The 22,758-nt window shown below is 33.3% G+C and overlaps 4 protein-coding genes across 5 annotated transcripts; 3 read left to right on the forward strand and 1 right to left on the reverse strand.

Moving 5' to 3' along the window:
* Nucleotides 1–30: 30 nt before the first annotated feature.
* LOC107954228 (probable receptor-like protein kinase At1g49730) lies at nucleotides 31–2,692 on the reverse strand. Its single transcript, XM_016889724.2, has 7 exons — nucleotides 2,377–2,692; nucleotides 1,387–1,642; nucleotides 1,126–1,178; nucleotides 983–1,050; nucleotides 735–824; nucleotides 564–633; nucleotides 31–484 (listed from the first exon to the last, which is right to left on the reverse strand). Exons 1-7 carry the CDS (start codon nucleotides 2,438–2,440, stop codon nucleotides 180–182), a joined length of 906 nt encoding a protein of 301 aa, XP_016745213.1. The 5' UTR covers nucleotides 2,441–2,692; the 3' UTR covers nucleotides 31–179.
* A 2,335-nt stretch (nucleotides 2,693–5,027) lies between these two features.
* LOC107954229 (putative phosphatidylglycerol/phosphatidylinositol transfer protein DDB_G0282179) lies at nucleotides 5,028–8,023 on the forward strand. Its single transcript, XM_016889725.2, has 3 exons — nucleotides 5,028–5,336; nucleotides 5,521–5,783; nucleotides 7,741–8,023. Exons 1-3 carry the CDS (start codon nucleotides 5,243–5,245, stop codon nucleotides 7,855–7,857), a joined length of 474 nt encoding a protein of 157 aa, XP_016745214.1. The 5' UTR covers nucleotides 5,028–5,242; the 3' UTR covers nucleotides 7,858–8,023.
* Nucleotides 8,024–9,771: 1,748 nt separating this feature from the next.
* Nucleotides 9,772–11,708, forward strand: LOC107954230 (protein BUNDLE SHEATH DEFECTIVE 2, chloroplastic). Its single transcript, XM_016889727.2, has 4 exons — nucleotides 9,772–10,157; nucleotides 10,274–10,310; nucleotides 10,663–10,746; nucleotides 11,459–11,708. Exons 1-4 carry the CDS (start codon nucleotides 9,864–9,866, stop codon nucleotides 11,509–11,511), a joined length of 468 nt encoding a protein of 155 aa, XP_016745216.2. The 5' UTR covers nucleotides 9,772–9,863; the 3' UTR covers nucleotides 11,512–11,708.
* Nucleotides 11,709–15,076: 3,368 nt separating this feature from the next.
* Nucleotides 15,077–20,454, forward strand: LOC107954231 (E3 ubiquitin-protein ligase RHF2A). 2 transcript variants are annotated; one of them, XM_016889729.2, is made up of 8 exons: nucleotides 15,077–15,337; nucleotides 15,702–15,833; nucleotides 15,920–15,966; nucleotides 18,727–18,789; nucleotides 18,878–18,986; nucleotides 19,090–19,490; nucleotides 19,614–19,721; nucleotides 19,836–20,454. In XM_016889729.2, exons 2-8 carry the CDS (start codon nucleotides 15,705–15,707, stop codon nucleotides 20,143–20,145), a joined length of 1,167 nt encoding a protein of 388 aa, XP_016745218.2. In that variant the 5' UTR covers nucleotides 15,077–15,337; nucleotides 15,702–15,704; the 3' UTR covers nucleotides 20,146–20,454. The 2 variants fall into 2 exon arrangements, with proteins under 2 accessions (XP_016745218.2, XP_016745219.2); XM_016889730.2 differs by having other exon boundaries at nucleotides 19,842–20,454.
* Nucleotides 20,455–22,758: the final 2,304 nt, after the last annotated feature.

The following is a 22,758-nucleotide window of genomic DNA, read 5'->3' on the forward strand; positions in this document are numbered from 1 at the left end:
ATATTTGCATGCATTTCTATTCCATTATGATTGAAAACAGAATGAAACAATTCTTTATTTATTGGATTTGTTCTAGTCTTGCAAAATCTCCATAAATGAATGAACTCCAACTTCCTTCCTATAAATAAAATAAATGAAATTTTGTGTACAAAACTAAACTAAACTCTGCTTACCGACACTTAATCTCGGGGAATGTGTACCTTTTTCTGCAGAAAACGAAATACCTGTGAGACCGGAAACTTAGGGTTACTCTTGGATTTTATACATAATCTTGCTACAACTAAAAGCTTCTTAAGCTCCCTAGCATCATAATTGTTCCCAAGATCTGGATCTATCATCATATGGATGGAACTGCTTAGCCGAGATCCTTGGACCCATTGGATTAAATCAGTGCCCCCTTGCTCCGATGACTGCCCTGTTATTAGCTCCAATATCAGAACCCCAAGCTGATAAACTATGTTGCCACATTCCTGATCCATGCATTCTGCAATCAAACAATGAATATCATATTCTATCAACACACATTGGAATGGAAAGCAACTCTTGCTATAGTATCAACTCACCTTCCGAACACGAGGAATGAGGCATTTGAACATAAGTTCCAATTGAACTGAGAAGGCCGACGTCTGATAGCTGTTTTAAAGAAAGAATAATGGTCATTACTTTTTATTAGCTTCTTATGATGTCAGTGTTAACTATACAAATGCTAACATCAAAAGGGAATGAAAGTTGACCTTTGCTGTAAAGTTTTCATCTAGCATGATATTGCTTGAGCTGATGGAGACATGATAAACAGGTGGGTTACTGAAAAGAAGCAAGTATTCCTGCGGTATAGTGTATGCATTATGTTATACAGCGATCAAACTAATATGCAGAGAAGAAATTTTACAAAGTAACGTTGAGTATATTTCGGGTTTGAAACCCTGTATCGGTAATCTCCTCCCTCACCCACAGACTCTAGATACATGAGTTTGCGACTTACCAATGCTGCTGCCACACCTACAGCTATTTGTAGCCTTGCTTTCCAATTCAAAGGAGTCCTGAGAGGATCTGTCAAGAGCCAGTGTTTAAAAACACAAAATGAAGTTTTTGCAAGTACACATAAATCATGCTTTATAGATTTACCATTAAAATGCTCCTTCAAGCTTCCATTTTCAATATTGTCAAACACTAATAACCTGCAAAGATAAAGCAAAACTATGATGAATCTTTATGCATGATGTCTTGATTGTAGAAGCTACGGAAACACACATGAATCTTTCATTTGATGTTGTCAAGTGTCAACTGCTGCGCACTTTTTTTCTTTTTTCGAAATCAAGCCTCAACAATTTTGTCTAAAAGCAAGCAAATCAGAAAAGGGAAGGAACATGAAAGTTAGACATCAACCTCTTCTGCCCTGTGGAAAACCCCCTAAGCGCAAGAAGATGGCGGTGATGCAATCGCCCCAAGAATTGCACTTCTCGATAGAAACTCTCTTTCCCTTCATCAAAAGCTCTTGCTTCTTTTACCAAAGCAACTTCACCTCCTTCAAAGTTGGCCTTATAAGCAGCCCCATGGGAATTGCTGTATACTATCCTGTGGAAGCCATCGGTTGCCCTCTTTACATCTTTGTATGAGAACTTCTTCACAAACAAGATTGGTCCTGAAAAATAACAAAAGAAAGGGGATGATGTATGATCATAATTGACAATGCAACACATCATGGACAAACTCATAATAGTAACCTTCTTAAACCAAATGCACTGCCAAGTTTTCAAAATTTTATCCATTGCATTTGCTGATACCAATATATTTAACAAGTTCTTATAATGTTTCTTTTCTGATCTAATTACAGAACAATGGGACAGCATATGATCAAGATTTATTACATATATGCAGACACAAAGACGTCTTGTCCAACACATACACGGAGATGTATAGATTGAAACCTAATTGGTTTACCATCCTAAGCACTATTGAAACTGATAAAAAGTAAATAGATTAGCTAAGAATCTTCAGAGCTGGCAATATCATTCTTCAAGATTTCAACTTGACCAAGTTCAATCTCATTACAGTCCTTCAAAACCTCCAAAACCAAATTCACCAGAAATTATTAAACCCAATTTTAAACCAGCATGATCAAAGCTAAAAATCCACCAATTTCCATCAAAAATTTTCTCTAGGATCATGATTCATGAACAATTACAAAAAAAAAAAAACCCATTAACCCTTAGTAAATTCCCACCTGAAAATAAGTATAAGTTCCCCATAAAACGAAAACAACAGTTAATCTAAAAAACATAACAGTCTTAACAGACAAAGACAGTGAGTTTGAGCCCAACGGTTATGTTTTATTTTTTTGCAATAAACAATTAAAGGAAAAGGGGGGGGGATTACCGGAGCGAGATCGGTGAAGCCATGCAAGAAGACGAAATCTGAGTTTCCGGATCATAGGATCCATTCCCAAAACAACACTCTGTTTCTTTCTGAAACACTTCTTTTCTTTTGTTCTCTTGGGTTAACTTATATGAGCCTGGCTCTGCGGCAGTCAAATACTTAATTACTAATTGTCATGTCTTTGTATTACCCAAGAATCCGATTTTCGGTAATTAAATAATAAAAAAAACACTGAGATTCCATCTCATAATTCACAAACTTGGGAAGCAAGTGAGAGTTATGATGAGTGAGTGGTCGTTTGAATCAGTTCAACCCTTCACTGGGGGCAATTAAAAGTTTTGGGGACTCCTAAATGAAGTGTCAAAATCTGTTAATGTCGTTGGATCAGTTTTAGTGGGTTTCATTAATTAAATTGTAGATCGGTTATTTTAATGCCAATTTTGACAGTTTTTTTGGGACTTGGTAGGGTATTTATGGGTGTGTTAGTGACTTCAATATACCAATTTATTTATTATTTCCCATACAAAGTTTTTCTTAGGACTTATTTCTCCAAATTAGTTTCTTAACTACCTCACATACATACATTTTCTCTACAAGTAGTTGAATAAAAAAATATATTATTAAACTTTTAATATTTATATATTTATACTTACATCAATTGTACTTAAATTATTCATTCAAGTTTGTCACACACATCAAACAAGTGATCTGGTAACTTTAAACAAATGGTTTTCTTTTGATATAATATTAAGACAAGAATTAAGGGTGTCTGATAAAATCTTTAATCATTGAACTCCTTTTAAAGATTTAACAGATATAACTCTTTTAATTTAATTTTTATTTTTTCTTACAAAAGATAGAAATTGAATAATGGCAAAATTATTGTGTGATGTGCAAGGGGCAACATCAATATCTCAATATATCCAATTTTAAACATTGTGGCTTCATTTTTTTAAAACAAAAAAAATGGGTTCAACAATTTAATTAGGCGGAGTATATAAATTTTCCAACTATGTTATTTTAGTTTATAATGTAAGACTAGACTCAACAAAATTGTTTGTGATTATTCCTAGCTTGTTGAAAGGGAATCCTTTGGGTGGTGTTTTGGAGCTCATTAACTTGTTCCAAGAGCAATTTAAGATTCCAAACAACTCACTTTCTACTTAAGATTTGGATACAGATTTTTATAATTAATATTGGTTTTACTTTATTTAATTAATAAATAATGCTCTAACATCAGACATTGACAACCTAAACCCAACCATCAACTCCTCCTCTTCTTTTAGTTTAGCAAATAAAAGGGGGTTAATTTACATTTTAGCCCATGAAGTTGGGACTGATTAGTTCTCCCAGGTTAACCAAATTACATCTATACGACGGCGCCAGGAGTTCCCAGGGACTTTGCCTCCCTTCAAAATTCAAATCACAAAATATTATTTCACTTCTTTTAATTTTTTAAAATTATAAAAATACACAAGTTTATTCTTTTTTAAAATAATAAGCATGTGACATAGTATAATTATATTTTAATCTCTTTAAAATTTTATAATTTAACCTAACCCCTAAAATAAATTCTAACTTCGTCTGTAAAAAATAAATTGTCAAACCTTTATCAACCATAAAACAAAAATGAAATATACCTTAAATTAAAAAAAAACAATTCACATCAATCCCTCTATGGATTTTTATATCAATATATATATTTATATATTTTAAAAACCTATTTAATTTGTCCTAAATTTTTAAATTTCCTTTAATTTTCATTTGGGCTGAAGAAGAAACCCAAAGCTCCCAAAGCTCCATCTCTTCACATCTGCAACAATTGAAAACCCTATTTCACTTGGATTGCACTAGAATAAGGGAAATGGAAGGAAAGGAAAATAAAAGAAGGTAACACCATTTTTTACATAACCCTTTTATGGGTAAATTATACTTTTAGTTATTAAATTATGGATAAATTTTTATTTTGATCGCTTAATTAAAAATTTTTACAATTTAATTATTAAACTATTTAAAAAATTTTATTTAAATCATTACATCATGCCGCCAATTTTTTTTTAAAAGAATATTTAGCAGCTCAAAAAGAAGAGAAACAACTGAAGAGCAGGAGGTGACATGCATTTTGATTGACTAAAGATACCAAATTCACACACACCAAAAAAAAACACTAGCTTACAATTTTTGGATTAATATGCGCGAGGGAAGTGAATTTTTTTTTTTTTGGTTTCTCAATGTAACTATTGGAGTGAATTTAGTGACTAATCTTTTGTATTTTTAGGTTCATTAAGATTAGACGCTGACAACGAATTTTAAAACTGTTTCATACTCAAAGTGAGAATCGAATCCTAAACCACTGATTAAAAAAATATCAATAGCAAATTGAGAGATGTAACAACTCTGGATACCAAAATGTTAATTAGACTAAGAACTAAAGTTAAAACAGTAAAAAGGAGCAGCACTATGACAAGTTGGTCCTTGGGGGCACCAAAGATTAGATAATGACAATCAATTTAATGGTTATCTTTTTGTTTATGCGAATTCTTTAATCTTGGATACCAGGTTGAGGCCCATTGGGTTTATGTATACCCCAGAGACAGGCTATGAGCCCATGTAACTGGTTTCCCACCTCTTCAATTATTATTCAATGAACATGGAACAGATTCTGGCCTCTTTCCATGTTCAATATGGAAATGACATCAAGACAAAAGAGACTGATAGTTTTGCAGTGTTGGTTCCCTTTCAACCGAAAAAAAGAAGATAGTTTTCCAATGTGAATAGATAATATATTTACAGAGCAATTATTTATTCCCGAGTAAATTGGCATTTCGAGACTGAAGCGAAGAAAACTCTCGTAAGCAATCCTGCAATGGACACTGTAGCAACTCAATTGAAGCTCGCCCTTTTAGCCGTATCTTTGCTTTTCTTGCCTTTTCTTCAAGCCACTGATTTCAAATATTGCGGTCTGTTTTCTTCTTTCTGCTACATTGTTGTTGGGTTCTTGTCCTTTACTTGAAATATCTACTAGGGAACTCATATATGTTAGTTACATTCTTAATTTCTTTTCCCCTTTTTATCTGTGTTAATTTACTTCGCCTTTTGATCTTAATATATGCATGATCTATTTCTGGATTGAAAGCAATGCAGATAATGGAGGTAATTATGTTGTGAAAGTCAATGGAATCGATATATCACCTAATCCAGTGGTTAGTGGCAAGCCAGCCACCTTTTCCATCTCAGCTTCTACTGGTCAAGCAATCTCTGGAGGCAAAGCAGTGATTGATGTTTCCTACTTTGGGTTTCATATCCATCAAGAAACGCATCCACTTTGTGAGGAAACATCCTGTCCTATTGCAGTTGGCAACTTTGTACTCTCTCACAATCAAGTTTTACCTGGATTTACTCCACCGGTAAGTTCCACATATGGCCATAACTTTTTTTTTAAGGTTATACTACCTGTGAGGTGCCTTTATACACTCACTTGAACTTTGAGATGTTTAACTAGCCATTCAGTTAGGTAAAGCAATATGCTTGGTTGAATGCTTCATGATTGATCTAGTATCTCACATTTCTAAGGTCCCACGTCGCCCTTAGCTTTTTGAAATAGAAAAAGGAAAAGAAACGCTGAAAACAGCATATGTTTAAGACAGAATGCAAACCGGTCTTCAAAGTTATATCTAGTAACGACTCATTGTCCTCAAGTCTCATGCAGGAACAATAAGAAATCTCATAGACACCTTTGTTTGACCTTATATGTGACTTCCTTTGTTAATTCCTAACCATTTTACATGTTGTCATCAAATGGATGTTTGCTTCATTTAATTCCATTTCTATGGTTAATTTCCAACTAGGTTTAGAAGTTGCTTGACACTTTGCCTTTGACCTGCTGCTCATCTGTTAAAACTGACCTGCACTATGTTTCAATATGTTAGCCTGGGATGGGAAATCCGAAACTCATCCATGCCTGATGTGCTTTGAAATATTCAATTTATTATTCATGATGACGTTCACTGTTATTTTCACCCCATGTTTGGTTAATCTGTAATGGACGTTTCAAGGGATTTTAGTGGATAGAACCCATTTTGTTCCAACTCTTCACATTCCTTAAAGTACCCCTGTCTGACACCCATGTACTTTACATTTTCGGACATGGGTATGGAAATATGGCCCTCTAGAAACCCTCCAAATGCATGGAAAAAACTTAGAAAAATTGAAGATACCCATTTTTGAGTGCAAGTAACATAGAGTAGAACTACCAATAGCCCTTGTAAATTTTCACTTCTCTTTAGGCAATTAAAGGTAAAACTCCAATGGTTTTGTTCAAATCCAAGACCTTGTTTTCACCATTGTTGTCAAGGCGTGCGCCTAGGTGCAGGAGTGCTTCAGACCCTTTCAAGTGAGGCCCATTTGATCAGGGTGCATGCTTGGTGTGCCTAGGCACGCCTTACTGTAAGGCGATAGGAATAAAAGAAACCCCACCTCATTGAAGTCCTCTTTTATTTTAGTTTTTTGAAATTATGACTAATTATATCAATAGGTCTAAACAGGATCAATCTTTAGAAATAATAAACTAAATAACTTAATTCAAGTTAACTAACAAGTCCACACATTATTTTGCACATGGTGGAACTTGAACTTGTGAATTCAAGGTCCCAAGGCCTCATTGCTCTTTTAATATTTTTTTCTTATTATTATTATTTTGTTAGATATACCTTTAGTAGCAAGAAAGAGATAGTATCATATTCTATACATCTCAGTATTTGAATATTCAACAATAGACATGACCCATAAGGAAATCATGCATACTGAACAATAGAACAATATGCATGTTTTGTAGAAAAACTAGACTGCACTTCAGAGTTTATTATATATCTTAAACTTGATATGGATGTTTGTGTATATATATTTGTAGGCAAAAACCAAAACTAGCGCATATAGATATTGCACTTCACTTCAATCCGATATGAGGGTTCTATTACCTCAGTGTGCCTTGCACACTTGACAACACTGATCTTTGCTTATCTTTTTCTCTTGTCTGCATTTAACCTGTTTTGCTTTCGAAGTTTTGTTTTTTATTTGTTTCTTTACAACTTGGCTTGAATTGTCATTGTTTTGAACTCTTAGATCATTTTGACAATCTGATATTCTAGCTTTTCGTATGTCATGAAAGTGTTAATGCACCATTTGGTTGCATATTTAAACCAATCTGGTTCTTAACTATCAGTCAGGTCCAGAACCCAGATTTACTCTTTCTTAGGAGGGAAGTATGACCAAAAGTGATCTAGAACTCTTAATTCGAGTTATATATTACGGGGTAGTTAACACAAGAGGCAATTAGCTGATATTTTCTATGTATTGCTTTTGCAGGGTTCCTACACGCTTAAGATGACATTAACGGGTGATGGAATTCCACAATTAACTTGCATTTCGTTCGATTTCGAAATTGGTTTCGGTGCGTCTGGATTTTCAATCTCCGATGCCTAACCCACCAAGAACATGGGCATATGAGTGTTGGCATGAATGTAGGGGGATGTTTGCTTATTTTAGCTATGGACAGATCTCAAGTTGTGAACATCTTTGTACTTTTACCGGTCTAATAACTACTAGGCTCTATCAAGGAAAAAGAAGCAGGCAATCATTCCATATTAAACTAATCCTTTTACCCACCCCAGATTTTCCTGGAAAAGAAAATTACGAGTTAACTCACAATATGTTAGGTTGGGCATTGGATCATTCAAATCGTTGCGATATTGACAGTATTATCTGTGTGAGACTTTTTAAGGGACTAGTAGTCTCTCCGCGATGGGTTGTTCCAACCTTCCATTAAGATTATTATAATTTATGAGAGGAAGGTTGAACTATTGATCTTAGCCTTAAAAGATTCTAAGTGAGTCAACAATGTGAGTGAGCCACTCGACCGAAGACTCAGCTCAACGTGGTTTAAAAAGTAAAGTATAAAATAAAAGTACAAGGACTAATTTATTAATTTTTGAAAAATACAGATTTTAAGTTACCAAAATAATGGAAGCTTTTCATTTCCAAATAATAAGAAGGGAATTGCCGCCCCTTTTTTACCAGTCGCGATGAAAGGAGGGAGATTTTTTAAGGTTTGTGGATTAATTCCAATTAGGTGTCTTGTGATTACTAAAAATGATAGTAACATAAAAATTTGTGAATTATGAATTGATTTCAAATGATGGGGATTAATGAGGAAATTTCAAATAGCGGAAGCCCTATAAAAAACGAAAAACACCAAAGTGTTTATGTTGCAATTAATCCCTTTGGTTGTCATATATGGGAAACTCAAAGATTAAGAGTTTTTAAAAACCTCCTTTTTCTTTTTTTAATGAAAAAATTTACCACTATGTTAATGAAAGATGAAAGAAAATGAAAATTGAAAAATAATTGACCTAAACTTACAACATACATTAGTTATCACCGCTTAAAATTAAAATATACGATGTACAATTTGATTTCTTTAAATAAGAAAATTTGTACATTATCACTATGTATTGCATTCTTTATGTCTACAAAATTTTGATTAGTAATACCCCTTAAATTCACAACAAAAATGACTAAAAGAAGAAAACCTGTTAAAGAACCAATGATGAAAAGAAAAGGAGAGGCAAGGAGAGAGAAAATAGCTAAGGAAACAAAATATTGAGACAAGGGAGTGGATAAAAATGGAAAGATAGGGGTAAACACATGAAAGAAACTGTGACAAACTTTGGTGAAGCAACGCTTGATGTCGGCACAAGGCAGTAAAGAAGCTCCTAGAAGGAGAGACAACTCATTGTTATGAGTCAACCCAAGTTATCCTAGAGAACGGTAAACACCCAAACCAATATACCAAACTTGAGGTTCATAATAATTGTATTGTAATCCAATAATAAATGAATGTTAAACAAGTTTTAAATATTTTATAAAAATTCCTAAACAACTTTCTTCTTGAACACAGTTTGAGTTTAATTTATTTAATATACTAATAACAATTTTAAGGTCTATAAAGATTAATACTCCATTTAGTTTCAGAAAACAGAGGTTATTTCTAAACAAAACATGTTTAAAATTTTAAAAATAGTTTTTGGAAACAAAAGTGAAATTTATAAAACAACAAAAGTATTTTTCATATTTTTATTTTTAAGAATAATATTTATTTTCTATTTTTAAAAATTGAAAAGCACATTTGAGAAATAGAAATAAAATTTTGTTTTTAATAATGAAACCATGTTTAATACTATCGTTCTATGATAGAAACATGAAAAATAATATAAAATAACAATTCTTACATTTTATGGATTGAATCAAAGTAACAAACTTGATATTTAAAAAACGATTAAAAAATATTTTTGCATTTATGATTTATTAAAATGAATTGTTTAACTTCACCAACATAAAAGGGCAAATCTGTCAGGCCAGGAAAAAAAAAAGGCAAATGTAGGAATCAAAGTACCGAACTCAGCTCCACAAGATCCTTGTATTTGCTATCCATGGCCACGCTATGTTTTTCATCCCTCAATCCTCTATCCTCTCCTTTTTCTTCTTCTTCCTCCTCTTCAACTAATCATTTCCTCCCTCAACTATCCCTAACAAAGCAAGATATTTCCACACTGTCCCGTACCAACAATTCTAAACGTAGGAAGCTTCTATATCACCCCACAAGGCTCATTCTCCACCCTGTTTTGTTGCTCACCGGTTTTGATAAGCCCTTAGATACCCAAAATTTTCTTGCCACTATCAGTGTTTTGGCTGCCATTGCACTCTCTCTCTTTCTTGGCCTCAAGGTATTTCCCTTCTATCAAATACCCTTCATTTAAAAAACAAATTTGGTACTTATATATGTTGGAATTTGATGGATTAAAAATTATCTTTTTCCACTTTCTCTTGGTGGGTTTTTCAGGGTGATCCCGTCCCATGTGATCGTTGTGCTGGAAATGGTATTTTTTTTTCACTTTTTGGTTACTTTTTTCTTTTCCACTGTTTTTGGAATGATGATAATGAAGCAAAGTAGCATAGCTTAAAATAGCCTGTGTTCCAATTAGAATTGGCAAATCATAATCTTTGGTGGTGTCAAGAACTTTACTAAATTGAATCCTTGTGTTTAAAGAATAGTTTAGAAGAAACTATAATTTGTTTCTTTTAAGTTTTGGTTCTTATTTGGCAATGATTAAATCAAGTTCCTTCCTGGCTTCCTCCATAGAACCCTTGCATCTTCTTGTGAAAAAACATGTGATTTGTCGAGGAAATGCAGCGTGTTGATAAATGTATGTGTTATTGTGATGGATGCAGGAGGTACAAAATGTGTCTTTTGCGAAGATGGTAAGATGAAGCAAGAAACAGGCTTGATCGATTGTCGGGTGTGTAAAGGTGCAGGTAAGATTTACTTAAAGGTCAGAACTCAGGCTTAGCTCAATTGGTTCTCGTACCCAACCTATCCTTAAAAGGTGACATCCTAGCAGGTCTGGCACTCCAATCCCTGCATTGGAACACTTTCTCCTACCCTCCACCTATGATCTCCTTTGCACCAAAAATACCGAAGGATGCTTTATTGATTGTTTAATTTTACTTGATACATGTCCTAGACCTTATTTTTGCTACCATTACAGTGGCTGTTTCTCAATAGACTTTACATCACCAGAATGTGCATTAACTTGGAAGTTATTGTGTATATGAGTTATTGTGGATAAAAGTACCATGGAGGCAGTAATACTAGGATTCAGAATGTATTTTACCCCCTCTACTAAAAAATAGACAAATTAGTCTCTGTACGTTAAATCAAAGAGCGAACTGGTCCTTCTATTAAAAAATCATTCATTTCTTTTGTTGACGTACATGAATCAATTTTTAACAATACAAATGGATGAAATTTTTAACAGAAATGACCAATTTGCTCATTAATCTAATGTACAGGGACTAGTTTGTCCATTTATTGAGTAGTGGGGCAAAATGCAATCCAACTCCTAGTATAGGCCCCATTTCTTGTGTGACATCCTGTTTAATCATTCATTGTTGAAATAATGTTTCAATCTGTTGGACTGAACCTCCTTGCTCTTATTTGTTAACCCCATTGCTGGTATTGTTGTAGGATTGATACTTTGCAAGAAATGCAGAGGTTCTGGATATTCAAAACGTTTATAAGCTGTGGGTTCTACTTCCAATGATCACAATATATTTTTGCTTCCCTAAGGCTAATTTACCAATTACCAGTGCTTTTAATTCATTCATCCCAATCACTTTTTCCTTTTTATTTTGTGTCCTCTATCAACTAAGCATGCAGTTCTATATATCTAACTCTGGATTTTATTAACAAAAGTTGTAAATTTCTATTGTGATTATCTTTTGTTTCAATAAGTTAGATGGCTTTGATGTGGAGTCATATCATATACAAGTATTATTTGAGATGATAATTTGAGAGAAAATGCATATAAACTATAACCATGATTAGAAATTAAGCAAAGTAGGTGAAAGCTTAAGAGTAAGAGTAGAAGCACTAATCTAGTAGTTTTGAGTTTTGACAAACAATAAGGCAATTGCAGGTACGTTGCATATCTGGCAAAGTAGTACAAGAACAGGTATTGGGCATTGCTGAAGCCCCATACCTGGCAATCATCACTTCAACACAATCATACTTCCCATTTTCCCCACATGGTGACCCATCCATCGTTAGCTCAATCGGGCAAAATTGGGTACCTACAAACATTAACACATTTGGACATTAGAATAAAATTTTAAAGGTGATAATATGAATTAATTGAATTCGGGTGTTTATTATGTTTTAGTAGTACCTTGGGAAAGAGAAGGGGAGAGGAAAGCTAGTAAAAGAACAAGGCAAATGGCAATTGACTTCATTGTTTTTCTTCTATCTTTTCACTTTGTGTATTTGTTATGCTGATAAAAATCATCGGAAAAAGAATTAATTTATAGCTGCATAACTGAACGAGTTTTGGTAAGAGAAATTAAATTTCCCAAATCAGTTATGATTATAGTCTATAGAGATATTTTATTTTCAAATTAAAAAGTATTCGGATTTATGATTTTGGAAATACTAATAAATAATTGAAAAGATGTGGAAGCATGCATTTAAATCAGTTATGAATTTTGAAAATGTGTTTTTTTTTTTTAAATTTTTGACAGAACTTTTTTTTCTTTTAACCTTTTCCTTGAAAAAAAAATATAAAAAGTTTAAATTCGTATTTATTATTTGATGACTAAATCAAATATGATTCCTTTTTCCATGACTAAATGACGTCGAAATTTATGCAAATGATATCCAGATCTACCATCTAATTTGATTATTAGATTTCAAGGTGATTTTTGGCAATTGAAAAAGTTTCATGTTCTTGCCAAGTAATACGATAATAGGATCTTGTTGAAATTATTTAGAAAGACAATCAAAGAGAAAATCAAATATAAATCATGAAATTATCTTATTCACAATGAAAGGATTACGTGAATAGGCAGAAATAATTTATTGTAACTCAAATTATATTAAAAAATTTTAACACTTTATTTAATTTTCATTTTTTTTATTGTTTGTCAAATTCATCATATTTATTAAAAAATTTAAATATTGAAGTTCCTTGTTCAACTCATTATTTATTTATTCATTTTTGGTGAACAAAAAAACATTACAATAAAAAAATTTCTAAGCATATGCTCTTTATATTTTGTTTTGCTCAGCGGTGCCAACCTCCGGGCTGGCTATCACTCACCTTTTTCTCCCTCCCATCAATCTTTTTTTTTCATTCTTCTCATTCACTTCACATGTTTCTCTCTTTTTAGTTTGCAGATCTATTTTGTGTATATCTTTGTTGTCTTCACAAGTTGTGATGGACAAACTAAAACTCCATCGACAACCAGTAGTTTTTTCTTGGAAAATGGGTGGCTCTTCGTCAACTTCTTAATCTATTTCTATTTTGAGAGTATTTCAGAATAATAAATGATTTCATGAGTCAATTGGGACTTGTATTGTTTTAAGTTTTATATTTTTTTTTGTTTGTTTTTCCATTGTTTAATGAGTTTTCAATTTTAAAAGTTTTTGCCTACCCTTCTAGCACATTTTTTAGTTTTGCTTATGCATGTAGCCTTAGTTTTAAAAGTGGTTTTAGGGATGTTTTTGTTGCCATCTTCTCTAGTTTGGTGAATCTTCGATTCTTTTGTTGATTTTTGCTTGTTGCTTTGGATCATCCGAGGCTGATTTTCTTATCGTATTAAGTGCTTGGAATCACTCCAACTATGTCGAGCATGAGTTGTGGCAAAGCCAATTATCAACATGTAATGATGTACTATTGATGTAGAGGCTAAAACCTTTGTTCTGTTGATAGAACTTGTCCTTTACCATCTATAATGAGTGTTTGTTATTTTTTTTCCTTTGAATTGTATGGTTCCATTCATTGAATGAATTAAAAATTTACCTTTAAAAAAAACCATTACAATAAACCTACTTTAGATTATGGCCAAGCCCGTATTGGGGGCATTCCAAATAATTACAGGCCTCCTTTTTTTTATCAATAGTCATTCTTGTAAGTTCATCTATCTCTTTGTTGTCTTCTCTAGATACGTGATGGATTGACCATTGCATTGGTTTAGCCAATAATTGTCAAATTCTTCTAACCAAAGCAGAATTCAATACCCTTAAATAACTGCCTTGTATAGCTTGTACCGCCTCCAAATTGTTTGAAAGAAAAATCAAACTGTCAAATCCCCGATCAAGTGCAATCACCAAACCATTCAGAATACCCCATAATTCAACGTCCAAGATAGAATAACTCCCCAAAAATTGATTGTAGCCAAGAATCCATCTCCCGTTCTTGTCTCGCATGACACCCCCAATCGTAGCTAACCCTGAATCCTCCTTTATTGCACCATCAATATTCAATTACATCCAATTCCCGAACAAAGGCAGAATTTAGAGCTTGAGAATATTTGTATTATGGGATAAGACATATTATTTAACCCAAGTGTAAAAAAATTAAACCAATTTCTCATCACCCTGAAACCGCAACATTATATTTGTGGTTGACTGTCTTTGATTTGTGTACGTAATTAATGTCTTAATTAGGCAGTAAATGTAGGACATTTTATACATAAAAGGAACTAGATATAAGGTGGAGTAAACCTTATTGGTTGACGGTAATTTTAAAGAAAATGAAAGAGTTCAAAATTGCATGAACTCTATCTTGTGATTTAAAATATTTGAAGCTGATCAAACGAGAAGCCTTTCAAGAATTAAAGAGATAATATTTTGAGATATTTTAATTTTATCTCATTTTTGAATTGAGATAAAGTTATTTGGAGCCTGCTCTATTTACACAATGAGTGTGCTTTTGGCATTTTATGTAGAGTTAATTATTTTGGTTTTGGGAGAATGAATGTAACAATCGAAGAAATTTTGAGAGTAGAGTAGATTTAACTTTTATAACAAAATGAATCCCAAAATTGTGTTAATCAAAATTTGCAAAAATTAATTTGATTACATTTAAATTTACTTTCATAATAATGCAATTTACAAAATTCTTGAAGTCGTAACACTGCACTTCTAAACATATACATGCCATGCGTCACAAGAATAGCTATGGGCAGTGATATGTATGAAATAGTAAAATCAGAAATAAGTCAAAGATATTATAGTATAATTTCCACGTGTCTAAAATATAGAACACGACAATATTAAAGGAGAAAAAATAAGTAGGAATTGTGGCATAAAAATATAAAAAATAATGGAAAACAACAAAATACGATCACCGACCCAGCTTTCGCCTTTCCGTTCTTTACCTTTACCTTTACCTTTACCTTTACCTTGTGCCCAACTCCATCTCCTTCTTTACCACCACGCTCTGTTACCATCCAAAAACCTTAAAGTCTAGGGTTTTCTTCTAAAAGGCTTCTTTGTTTTGTTGATCAAGATATTGGTTGATAATTAGCAGGTTTTCTTTACTTATAAACTCTCAACCCTCAAGTGGAGGTAAAGTAAATGATATGTGTTTCTTTGATTTTGTTTTCTGGGGGAGTTTGGTTGGTCAGAGTTTTACTAGTTGGTTAATATTTATTGTGGATTTTGGAGATTCTGTTCTTGTATTTTTTTTAAAAATTCAAATTATTATATATTTTTAGGGCTTAACTTTTGTTGATCTTTTGTCTAAGTGAACTGATTTATGCATCTCATCGGTGTAGTATCAGTGTCTTGCATCAGTGTTGACTATATATGTTTCCATGGTTTAGTCTTTATCAAGATGCTAATTTCTCTTCTGGTCACTGTTGGCTCCATTTTGTACCTAAGACTTATGTTCATTATAAAAAAAGGGAAACTTTGGTGTTTGGCCTTGCAGGAGATGGAAGATTCCAAATCTGAGGCGCATATAACCTCAGCTGCAGCTTTTGTGGAAGGGGGAATTCAGGATGCTTGTGATGATGCCTGCAGTATATGCCTTGAAGCATTCTGTGAAAGTGATCCATCCACGGTATGTATGTCTTAAATTTTTTATTCCTATATTTTTTATATGTGAATGGACATTTCTTTGATACTTATTCGTTGCATCCCTTGCAGGTGACCTGCTGCAAGCACGAGTTTCATCTTCAGTGCATTCTTGAATGGTAATCTATATCCATTTTATAAGAGTCATCGTAGATGCCTTGCTGGTCTACTTTCAAGCGAACTTGAACTTGACTATACTTTTATAAATCAGTCAGGGCTAGGAAAATTCTCTAATTGATTAGACTCATAAAATCAGTCCTTTGTCAGTGGGGATTAATGTAGCTTCTGTTCTTCTCTTATTGTTTAGAACTTTTGGCTTCTCTTCCCTATTCTTAAAATAGGGAGATTCACAAATTATAACAGAATAATATAGATATGTACTTATGATGCTTAAGTGGAATCAAGCTGCATTCTACTCTAGCGAGCCGTCAGATCTGAAGCAGTACTACAGCATCACTATAAACTTTATAGCATGGAAGGGACATTATTCATTTCATTTTTGTATCACCAGAAAAGAGGTAAAACCTCCATCAATATTGTTGGTATAACATCATGTTTGTGATAAGGGAGCATTGCAAACTATGGATGAGGCCTGATGTGTACTTTTTTTTGTCCATGGAATAAAAAATTAGCTATCAAACATTCCCAAATCTTTTAAATTCTAAAAGAAAGTTTCTTGAAGATAAATACTTTCTATTAGGAAAGGAAGTTGTTGTTCTTTGGATGCTTATGTTGATGTTAGAGACTGGTTGAGGAATCTGAAAGTGAGGATTCTAGGAAACAGATTAACAAATTAAAGCTGTAAATTAGACATTATTGGGCCACACTTTGTGAAATTTATCAGTATTATCACTTCACATTTTTCTCCTTAATTAGGAAAGGTTTGGATTTTGTCTTATTATTTGTCATTCTTAGGAACAATGAATTGGTAAATCCGTAATTGTCATTATATCATTTATGTTCCAAAAATGTTTCAATTTGAAAATACCTTTTTTTTTTTTGGACGAGTTAAAAGAATGAAAACTTTGCTATGCAGTTGGGGACCAAGGGGACAACAATGCATGTGGAATGCTAGATTATAAAGATAGAGGTAGAATAAACCAATAACATCATGTACCTTCATAATATATGAATGGACCATCTATTGTTAATATTAAAAGAGATGGACTATTTATTTAGACCATGGAAGCTTGTGTTCGAAAGGGATGAGAACCATGAAAGCAGGAGCTTTATATGGTTATCTTTTCTCCTTCAAAAGCAGGGTCTATTTATTTCTCTCCAAAAAAGCCAAAGAGTGAAGTATTCAAATCTAAGGTTACCACATATGCTTAAAGTTTTTTGTGTGTCGGAGATTGGCCTTTGAGGCTTGAGATTACCACATATGTGTGGTGATATAAGGCCGGAGTACAGCAAGTATTTTGGTTAGATGGCAGATATTATAAAACGCTTTGCATTTGGCTTCTATGCATATTTCTTTGATGATGAAGTGGTGGCTTGGTGCAAAATTATTCATTTACGTACTATTTAATTCTAATTACTGCTGCCAATTTCCTCTCATCTTTTCCTCATTTTACTTTTTTTATTTGAGTTATTGCTTTTTTGTAGTAATCCAGGACATTTGTTTTTCTTCATAACCTTGTTATATCTTTGGTTTGAATCTCATTAGTTGTGCAACTTTAATGGAGGAACACTGATGTTGATAGATCACCATGTTGTCTTTTGTTTGTTATTTTATGTGGCTCTAAGTTTCACCTAGTTTCACTTGCCTCTTCATTTTTCTAGTCTTCATGTACTTCTGGATAGCCCTTTTTCTTTTCTCCCCCTATGGAAATGAGGATAACCCCTAGGTTTTTGGTTTGAGTTCAAGATAGGGTCTGCAGGTTCTACCCCCTAAAGGGTGGATATAATGGCTGGTCCAGTGCTAGTAGCTCAAGATTCCTTTACTCCTTCTGCCTCCATATTTCCTGGCTAATGTTGTGCTTCATTTATGTCGTTATATTTACTATGCAAACTGGTGCATTCTTATACACTTCGTTATTACTAAGATCATGGCAATTTTCTTTTGTCTAGACTTACATAAATTATGATGTGAGAATATGCATGACAAATTGCTTTATGTCTGCTATGTTTATGTGATGCTTGATATCAGCATGGATTTCTACAAGAGATTTTAGAAAATTCTATAAAATATGTGAAGTAAATAGCAACTTAGGCATTTATAAGAGTTATGTAGGTTGAACGAAGTGGGGTTATTGTTGGGGTTATGTTGTGTTTGTATAATATCTTTTAAGAAGTCTATGTTCTGATTGATACTTACAGAAGTACAGAATACTGGAATGTAAGAGAGTATTAGGGAGGATATGTTTCTGATGTATGAACACATGATCTCCAGGTTAAATTGCTAGCTTCTTCCATATTGCCATAATCTCGGAGCTATAATTTTTATAGTATAGTTCTTACATATATATTACAAGAAGTACCACATGACTGGATATATAGGAATCCAAATCAGTGGAACCACTCATGAGCTTCTACATCCTAGGTCTTCCTGCATTTGGCTTATGTTCTTTATGTAGCAGTCAGACAGAATGACTATGAAATTACGTTGATACTGCTGCATATCATGGGTAATGTAGGAGAAATATCTATTTTCCCACAGTGTAGTTTTAGAATTACCACTGCAAGAACTATGTGACCCTCTTCAGCTCCAATCATTCCATGTGATAAAAGAATCTGATGTGAATTTATTTGTTGAATGTTCTATTGATGTTCGTATCATATATGAGATATGATTGGAGTTCATGCTACTTGCTAAAAGATGGAAAGAGCAAGAAAGTATTATTATCTTATTTCTTATTTTTTCTATTTTAATCTTGTAGGTGTCAGAGGAGTTCTCAGTGCCCAATGTGCTGGCAGCCAATTAGCCTGAAAGATCCAACCAGGTTGGTAGTTTATCTATGTTTTATTACTGGATCCAGATTCTTCTTCCCCATTTATATTACATTCTAATCATTTCTCTTGCTTTGGCAGCCAGGAGTTGCTTGAGGCTGTTGAACGTGAAAGGAGTTTTAGGTTTAATCCTTCTAGAAATGCAGCCATATTTCATCATCCAACGCTGGGGGATTTTGAACTGCAGCATGTTTGTATTTGTCCTCTGCTAGTTAGACGTCTAGCATTCTCATTGACTGTTAAGCCCAATTTCTAAAGAAATAACCTTACTCGTACACTTGCATTCTATGCAGTTGCCAATGGGGACAAATGATGCTGAACTTGATGAGCGCATAATCCAGCACTTGGCTGCTGCTGCTGCAATGGGGCGAGCACGTCACATTGCAAGGAGGGAAGGTATGAGGAATAGGTCATCAATTCAAGGTCGTCCACAATTCTTGGTATTTTCAACACATCCAAATGCACCTTCTACTGGTCCTATATCTTCACTAGTTGCAACTCAAGGAGAAGTTCAACCAGCCCCTACAATCACTGTTGGCACTCCATCCTCGCCTTCAAGAACTGTGGGGGAAGAATCTTTGGTATCAATTACTCCTGAAACTTCTGCCCAAGCTGATCAGCAGTCTGCCTCTGCATCTCGCTCCAATGTAATTTTTGTCAATGGTCTAGGGAATTCCGTTCCCGTTAACAATAGGTAATTACTTTTTTCTACCTTGATTATCCTTATATATCTGTTATTAGGTAGTTCTCTTAGGTAAACAACACAATTTTCAACCTACCGTCATGTCAATCACAATACTATATTCTTTTGTTGCAGGAGGTCTCCTAATCAGTCTTCTCCTAATAGTCAAGATCGAGCTGGACCTTCGGATTTCCAGTCATTTTCAGAATCATTGAAATCACGGTTTAATGCTGTTTCAATGAGGTACTGGCTGTAGGAAATATTTGAGGTTTTAACATGGGTGATATTTTGATGTTTTAATTTTACATAATTTATTATAGACTTGCACTTGTCTTTTGAAATATGGATCATTTTAAGGTACAGAGAGTCAATTTCAAAGAGTACAAGGGGTTGGAAGGAGAGATTTTTCTCTCGCAACACTTCCATGGCAGGTCTGGGTTTTGAAATTAGGAGAGAGGTTAATGATGGCAGCAATGCAACAGTCTTGCGCACGATAGAGCCTGTTGAAACCAGAGATAATATTGCCAGTCCTACTGTATCAAGCATTTTGGAAGATGGGTCTAATCCAGAATCAAATAACCACCAGATTGTAGATGCTGGTGTAGAAACTCCTTTGACTGAGACCAGTGCCCAAGCTTCATGTGCTGCAAGTTCTGCTTCCAAATAAGTACCGGCTATGCATCAAGTGAAAGTGGTTTTGTGTCGAAGGTAAACCAAGAGGTTGAGAATTTTTTGCATGGTTCCATTATCTACATTTGATGTTGGATGTTCTCAGTAACCTGGCAACTGTAGTAGATGTAATTCATGAATGTCTAATGTGGGGTCAAATGTAGTGTTTCCATATACGTTTGTGTTGGATGTTTTGCCCCTTCTGAAGCCATTTTCAATATCCTTTATTTATGATTGAGAAGAAAAGATACTGAAAAAGCAGAAAAGTTAATATATTCAAAAGTGGAGGAGGAGAGTATGTAAATCAGCTTATGTCTTTAACTTTATTTATGATTTGAAGCCCTGTATATTAGCTAGGCACCCAAGTGTTGAAGATGTGAGGAACCTCATGAGGATCGTAATTTTAACAAGCACATACGAATTTTAGGTATTCTGTTAAATAAATGGTGCATTCTGATTATTTTCAACATCATTCCTACTCTATAAACTTATGCATATATAAACCGGTACGTTAATTTGAAATTTTTATTTGCCTAATACATGGGCGTTCGTTTTTTTCTTTTGGAAAATTAGGCTCCGTACAAAGGGTTTAAAATTTTAAAACAAAACAAAAAAAAAGAGATTGTTTTCATTTTAAAAAAAATCAACAACTAGAAAATTAATTTTTTAAAAATGGAAGTAAAAGATGAAATATTAAAAAAAAAAAAACAAATTGAGCCTTGGTTTTGTATTTTTTGCTCCCAAATGAGTCTCAAAGATCTAAGGGTGGATGTAAGTAAAAAAAAATTAAAGGATGGATGGAGGTAATATTTTATTTAAATTTAAAATTTTAATATTTTGAAAATTTAAATTTCTAGGAAAAAAACTTGAATTTTAGAAAATTTTGGGCGTTCAAGAGAATCTCTGATCTTTTATTGTCTTTTTATAGGGACTTTTACTTTTTTACAATGTTTTTATTGGAAAATTTGATCCTTTACATTATTACAAATATTTTCTTTTTGCCTATACAATTGCTATTTTTTCTGATTATTATCATAACACAAAAATTTTTCAGGAAATTTTTATTATGTATCTTCGTATTGTATATTTTTTTTGAGAGAATATTTGTAGATAATCCTTACCATTCATTTTGGTCTTTTCTTTGCATAAAATTTTTACTATTCATCTTCATATTTTCTTTGTAGAGAATCATTATTATTCATGTAACTTCCAAACCCGATTATTAAGGAGGATTCAAGAATGGCGTATCACTATGTTAAAATCATTAATTTTAGAATATTTTTGGTGCAAAAAAAAATCATTTGCCGTTCAAGACTAAATAAAATAGTACACTTTAAAATAATAAATACTTGAATATATTTTCATTAAATTTCAGTTTCGCAATCATAAGTTTGAATATAACTTCATTCTTCAAAATTAAACACCTTGAAATCACCTCTATGTCATGCATAATATAAAACATTAGAAATCTCATGATAACAATCGTCCTCTGGCGTAGTCCAAGCACTTCCTTTACTTCGGTAGCAAGCTTGAGAAGGAAAGGTAACTAGGAGTTTCAAAAGAAAACATTCCAATAATCATTAACAATTCAAGCAATTTCTTTGAACTCAAACACAGTCACATAGTTCGCCAGTTGACGAGTACCAATCATAGATATATTATATGCCAATTTACTATTCCTTTAGCGTATACATTGCGCCCATTTGACCTTACAGACCACCCTCTTCATGTTAGCCATGTACCCAGGTCCTTTTTCGTAGTAATTTCATTTACTTCATTCATATTCCTTTGTCATGTTTTGTCAATCTGGTTTGCAACAGACTCTTGCCCTACTAGAGGCTACATGACCATTTTCATGTATCGCGATCTGTTAGTTCAATACTTATTCCATTGAAGAAATCGCCATGAGTTTATTTCCATTTTTTTAGGCCATATCATCCTTGTTAGAAGAGTGGGTAGTGGCTTAAGCACGAAGGAGGGTTCTTATTAGACTTGCTCATAGGATAGGCCACTCGGCCCGACCTGAAGGCCTGCCGGAAAAATGAGAGGGTTTGGGCAAAAATATAGGCTCAAAAAATGGGCTTAGGCAAAAATATAAGGCCCGCTTTAAAAACAGGTCGAGCCTCTGGTAAGACATTTTTGGCCCGAGCCCGGCGCAGCCCAAATTCACTAAATGACAAAAAAATTTGCTATTTTATTATTATTATTATTATTATATTAATGATATTTTCTTGTTTTTTTTCCTATTTTGCTACCATTTCACTATTATGTTGTTATTTTTTAGATTTTGTATAAAACTTATTTTATTGTTAATTTTTTTATTTTAGAGAAATTTTCTTGTTAAGTTGCATCTATTTTAATATTATTTAAGTATACATAATTTTTAAAATTTAATTTCAGTTTGTTCGGAAATATTTATTTTAATGTTTTTAGTATTTTTGATGTATTATATATTTAAAAATTATGTAAAAATAATATAATATAATATAAAAAAATTTAATATGGGCGAGCTGGGTCAGGCCCGGGTTTTAGTATTTTTATCTAGGCCGTGTTAGGGAAAATTTTTAGGCCCATTTTTTGGGCCGAGCCAAGCCCGTGCCTAGAAAATGGG

Source organism: Gossypium hirsutum, chromosome D07 (assembly GCF_007990345.1).
Source record: "Gossypium hirsutum isolate 1008001.06 chromosome D07, Gossypium_hirsutum_v2.1, whole genome shotgun sequence".
NCBI lineage: Eukaryota > Viridiplantae > Streptophyta > Magnoliopsida > Malvales > Malvaceae > Gossypium > Gossypium hirsutum.

Coding starts and splice junctions, on each gene's coding strand:
- LOC107954228 (XM_016889724.2), bottom strand. CDS start 2,440: ATGGATCCTATGATCCGGAAACTCAGATTTCGTCTTCTTGCATGGCTT. Junction 1,051..1,125: donor CTTGAAGGAGCATTTTAATG/GTAAATCTATAA, acceptor GGCTCTTGACAG/ATCCTCTCAGGACTCCTTTG. Junction 825..982: donor TAGGTGTGGCAGCAGCATTG/GTAAGTCGCAAA, acceptor ACTATACCGCAG/GAATACTTGCTTCTTTTCAG.
- LOC107954229 (XM_016889725.2), top strand. CDS start 5,243: ATGGACACTGTAGCAACTCAATTGAAGCTCGCCCTTTTAGCCGTATCT. Junction 5,337..5,520: donor CACTGATTTCAAATATTGCG/GTCTGTTTTCTT, acceptor AAAGCAATGCAG/ATAATGGAGGTAATTATGTT. Junction 5,784..7,740: donor TACCTGGATTTACTCCACCG/GTAAGTTCCACA, acceptor TTGCTTTTGCAG/GGTTCCTACACGCTTAAGAT.
- LOC107954230 (XM_016889727.2), top strand. CDS start 9,864: ATGGCCACGCTATGTTTTTCATCCCTCAATCCTCTATCCTCTCCTTTT. Junction 10,158..10,273: donor CTCTCTTTCTTGGCCTCAAG/GTATTTCCCTTC, acceptor TGGGTTTTTCAG/GGTGATCCCGTCCCATGTGA. Junction 10,311..10,662: donor TGATCGTTGTGCTGGAAATG/GTATTTTTTTTT, acceptor TGATGGATGCAG/GAGGTACAAAATGTGTCTTT.
- LOC107954231 (XM_016889729.2), top strand. CDS start 15,705: ATGGAAGATTCCAAATCTGAGGCGCATATAACCTCAGCTGCAGCTTTT. Junction 18,790..18,877: donor AGCCTGAAAGATCCAACCAG/GTTGGTAGTTTA, acceptor TTGCTTTGGCAG/CCAGGAGTTGCTTGAGGCTG. Junction 18,987..19,089: donor GGGATTTTGAACTGCAGCAT/GTTTGTATTTGT, acceptor CATTCTATGCAG/TTGCCAATGGGGACAAATGA.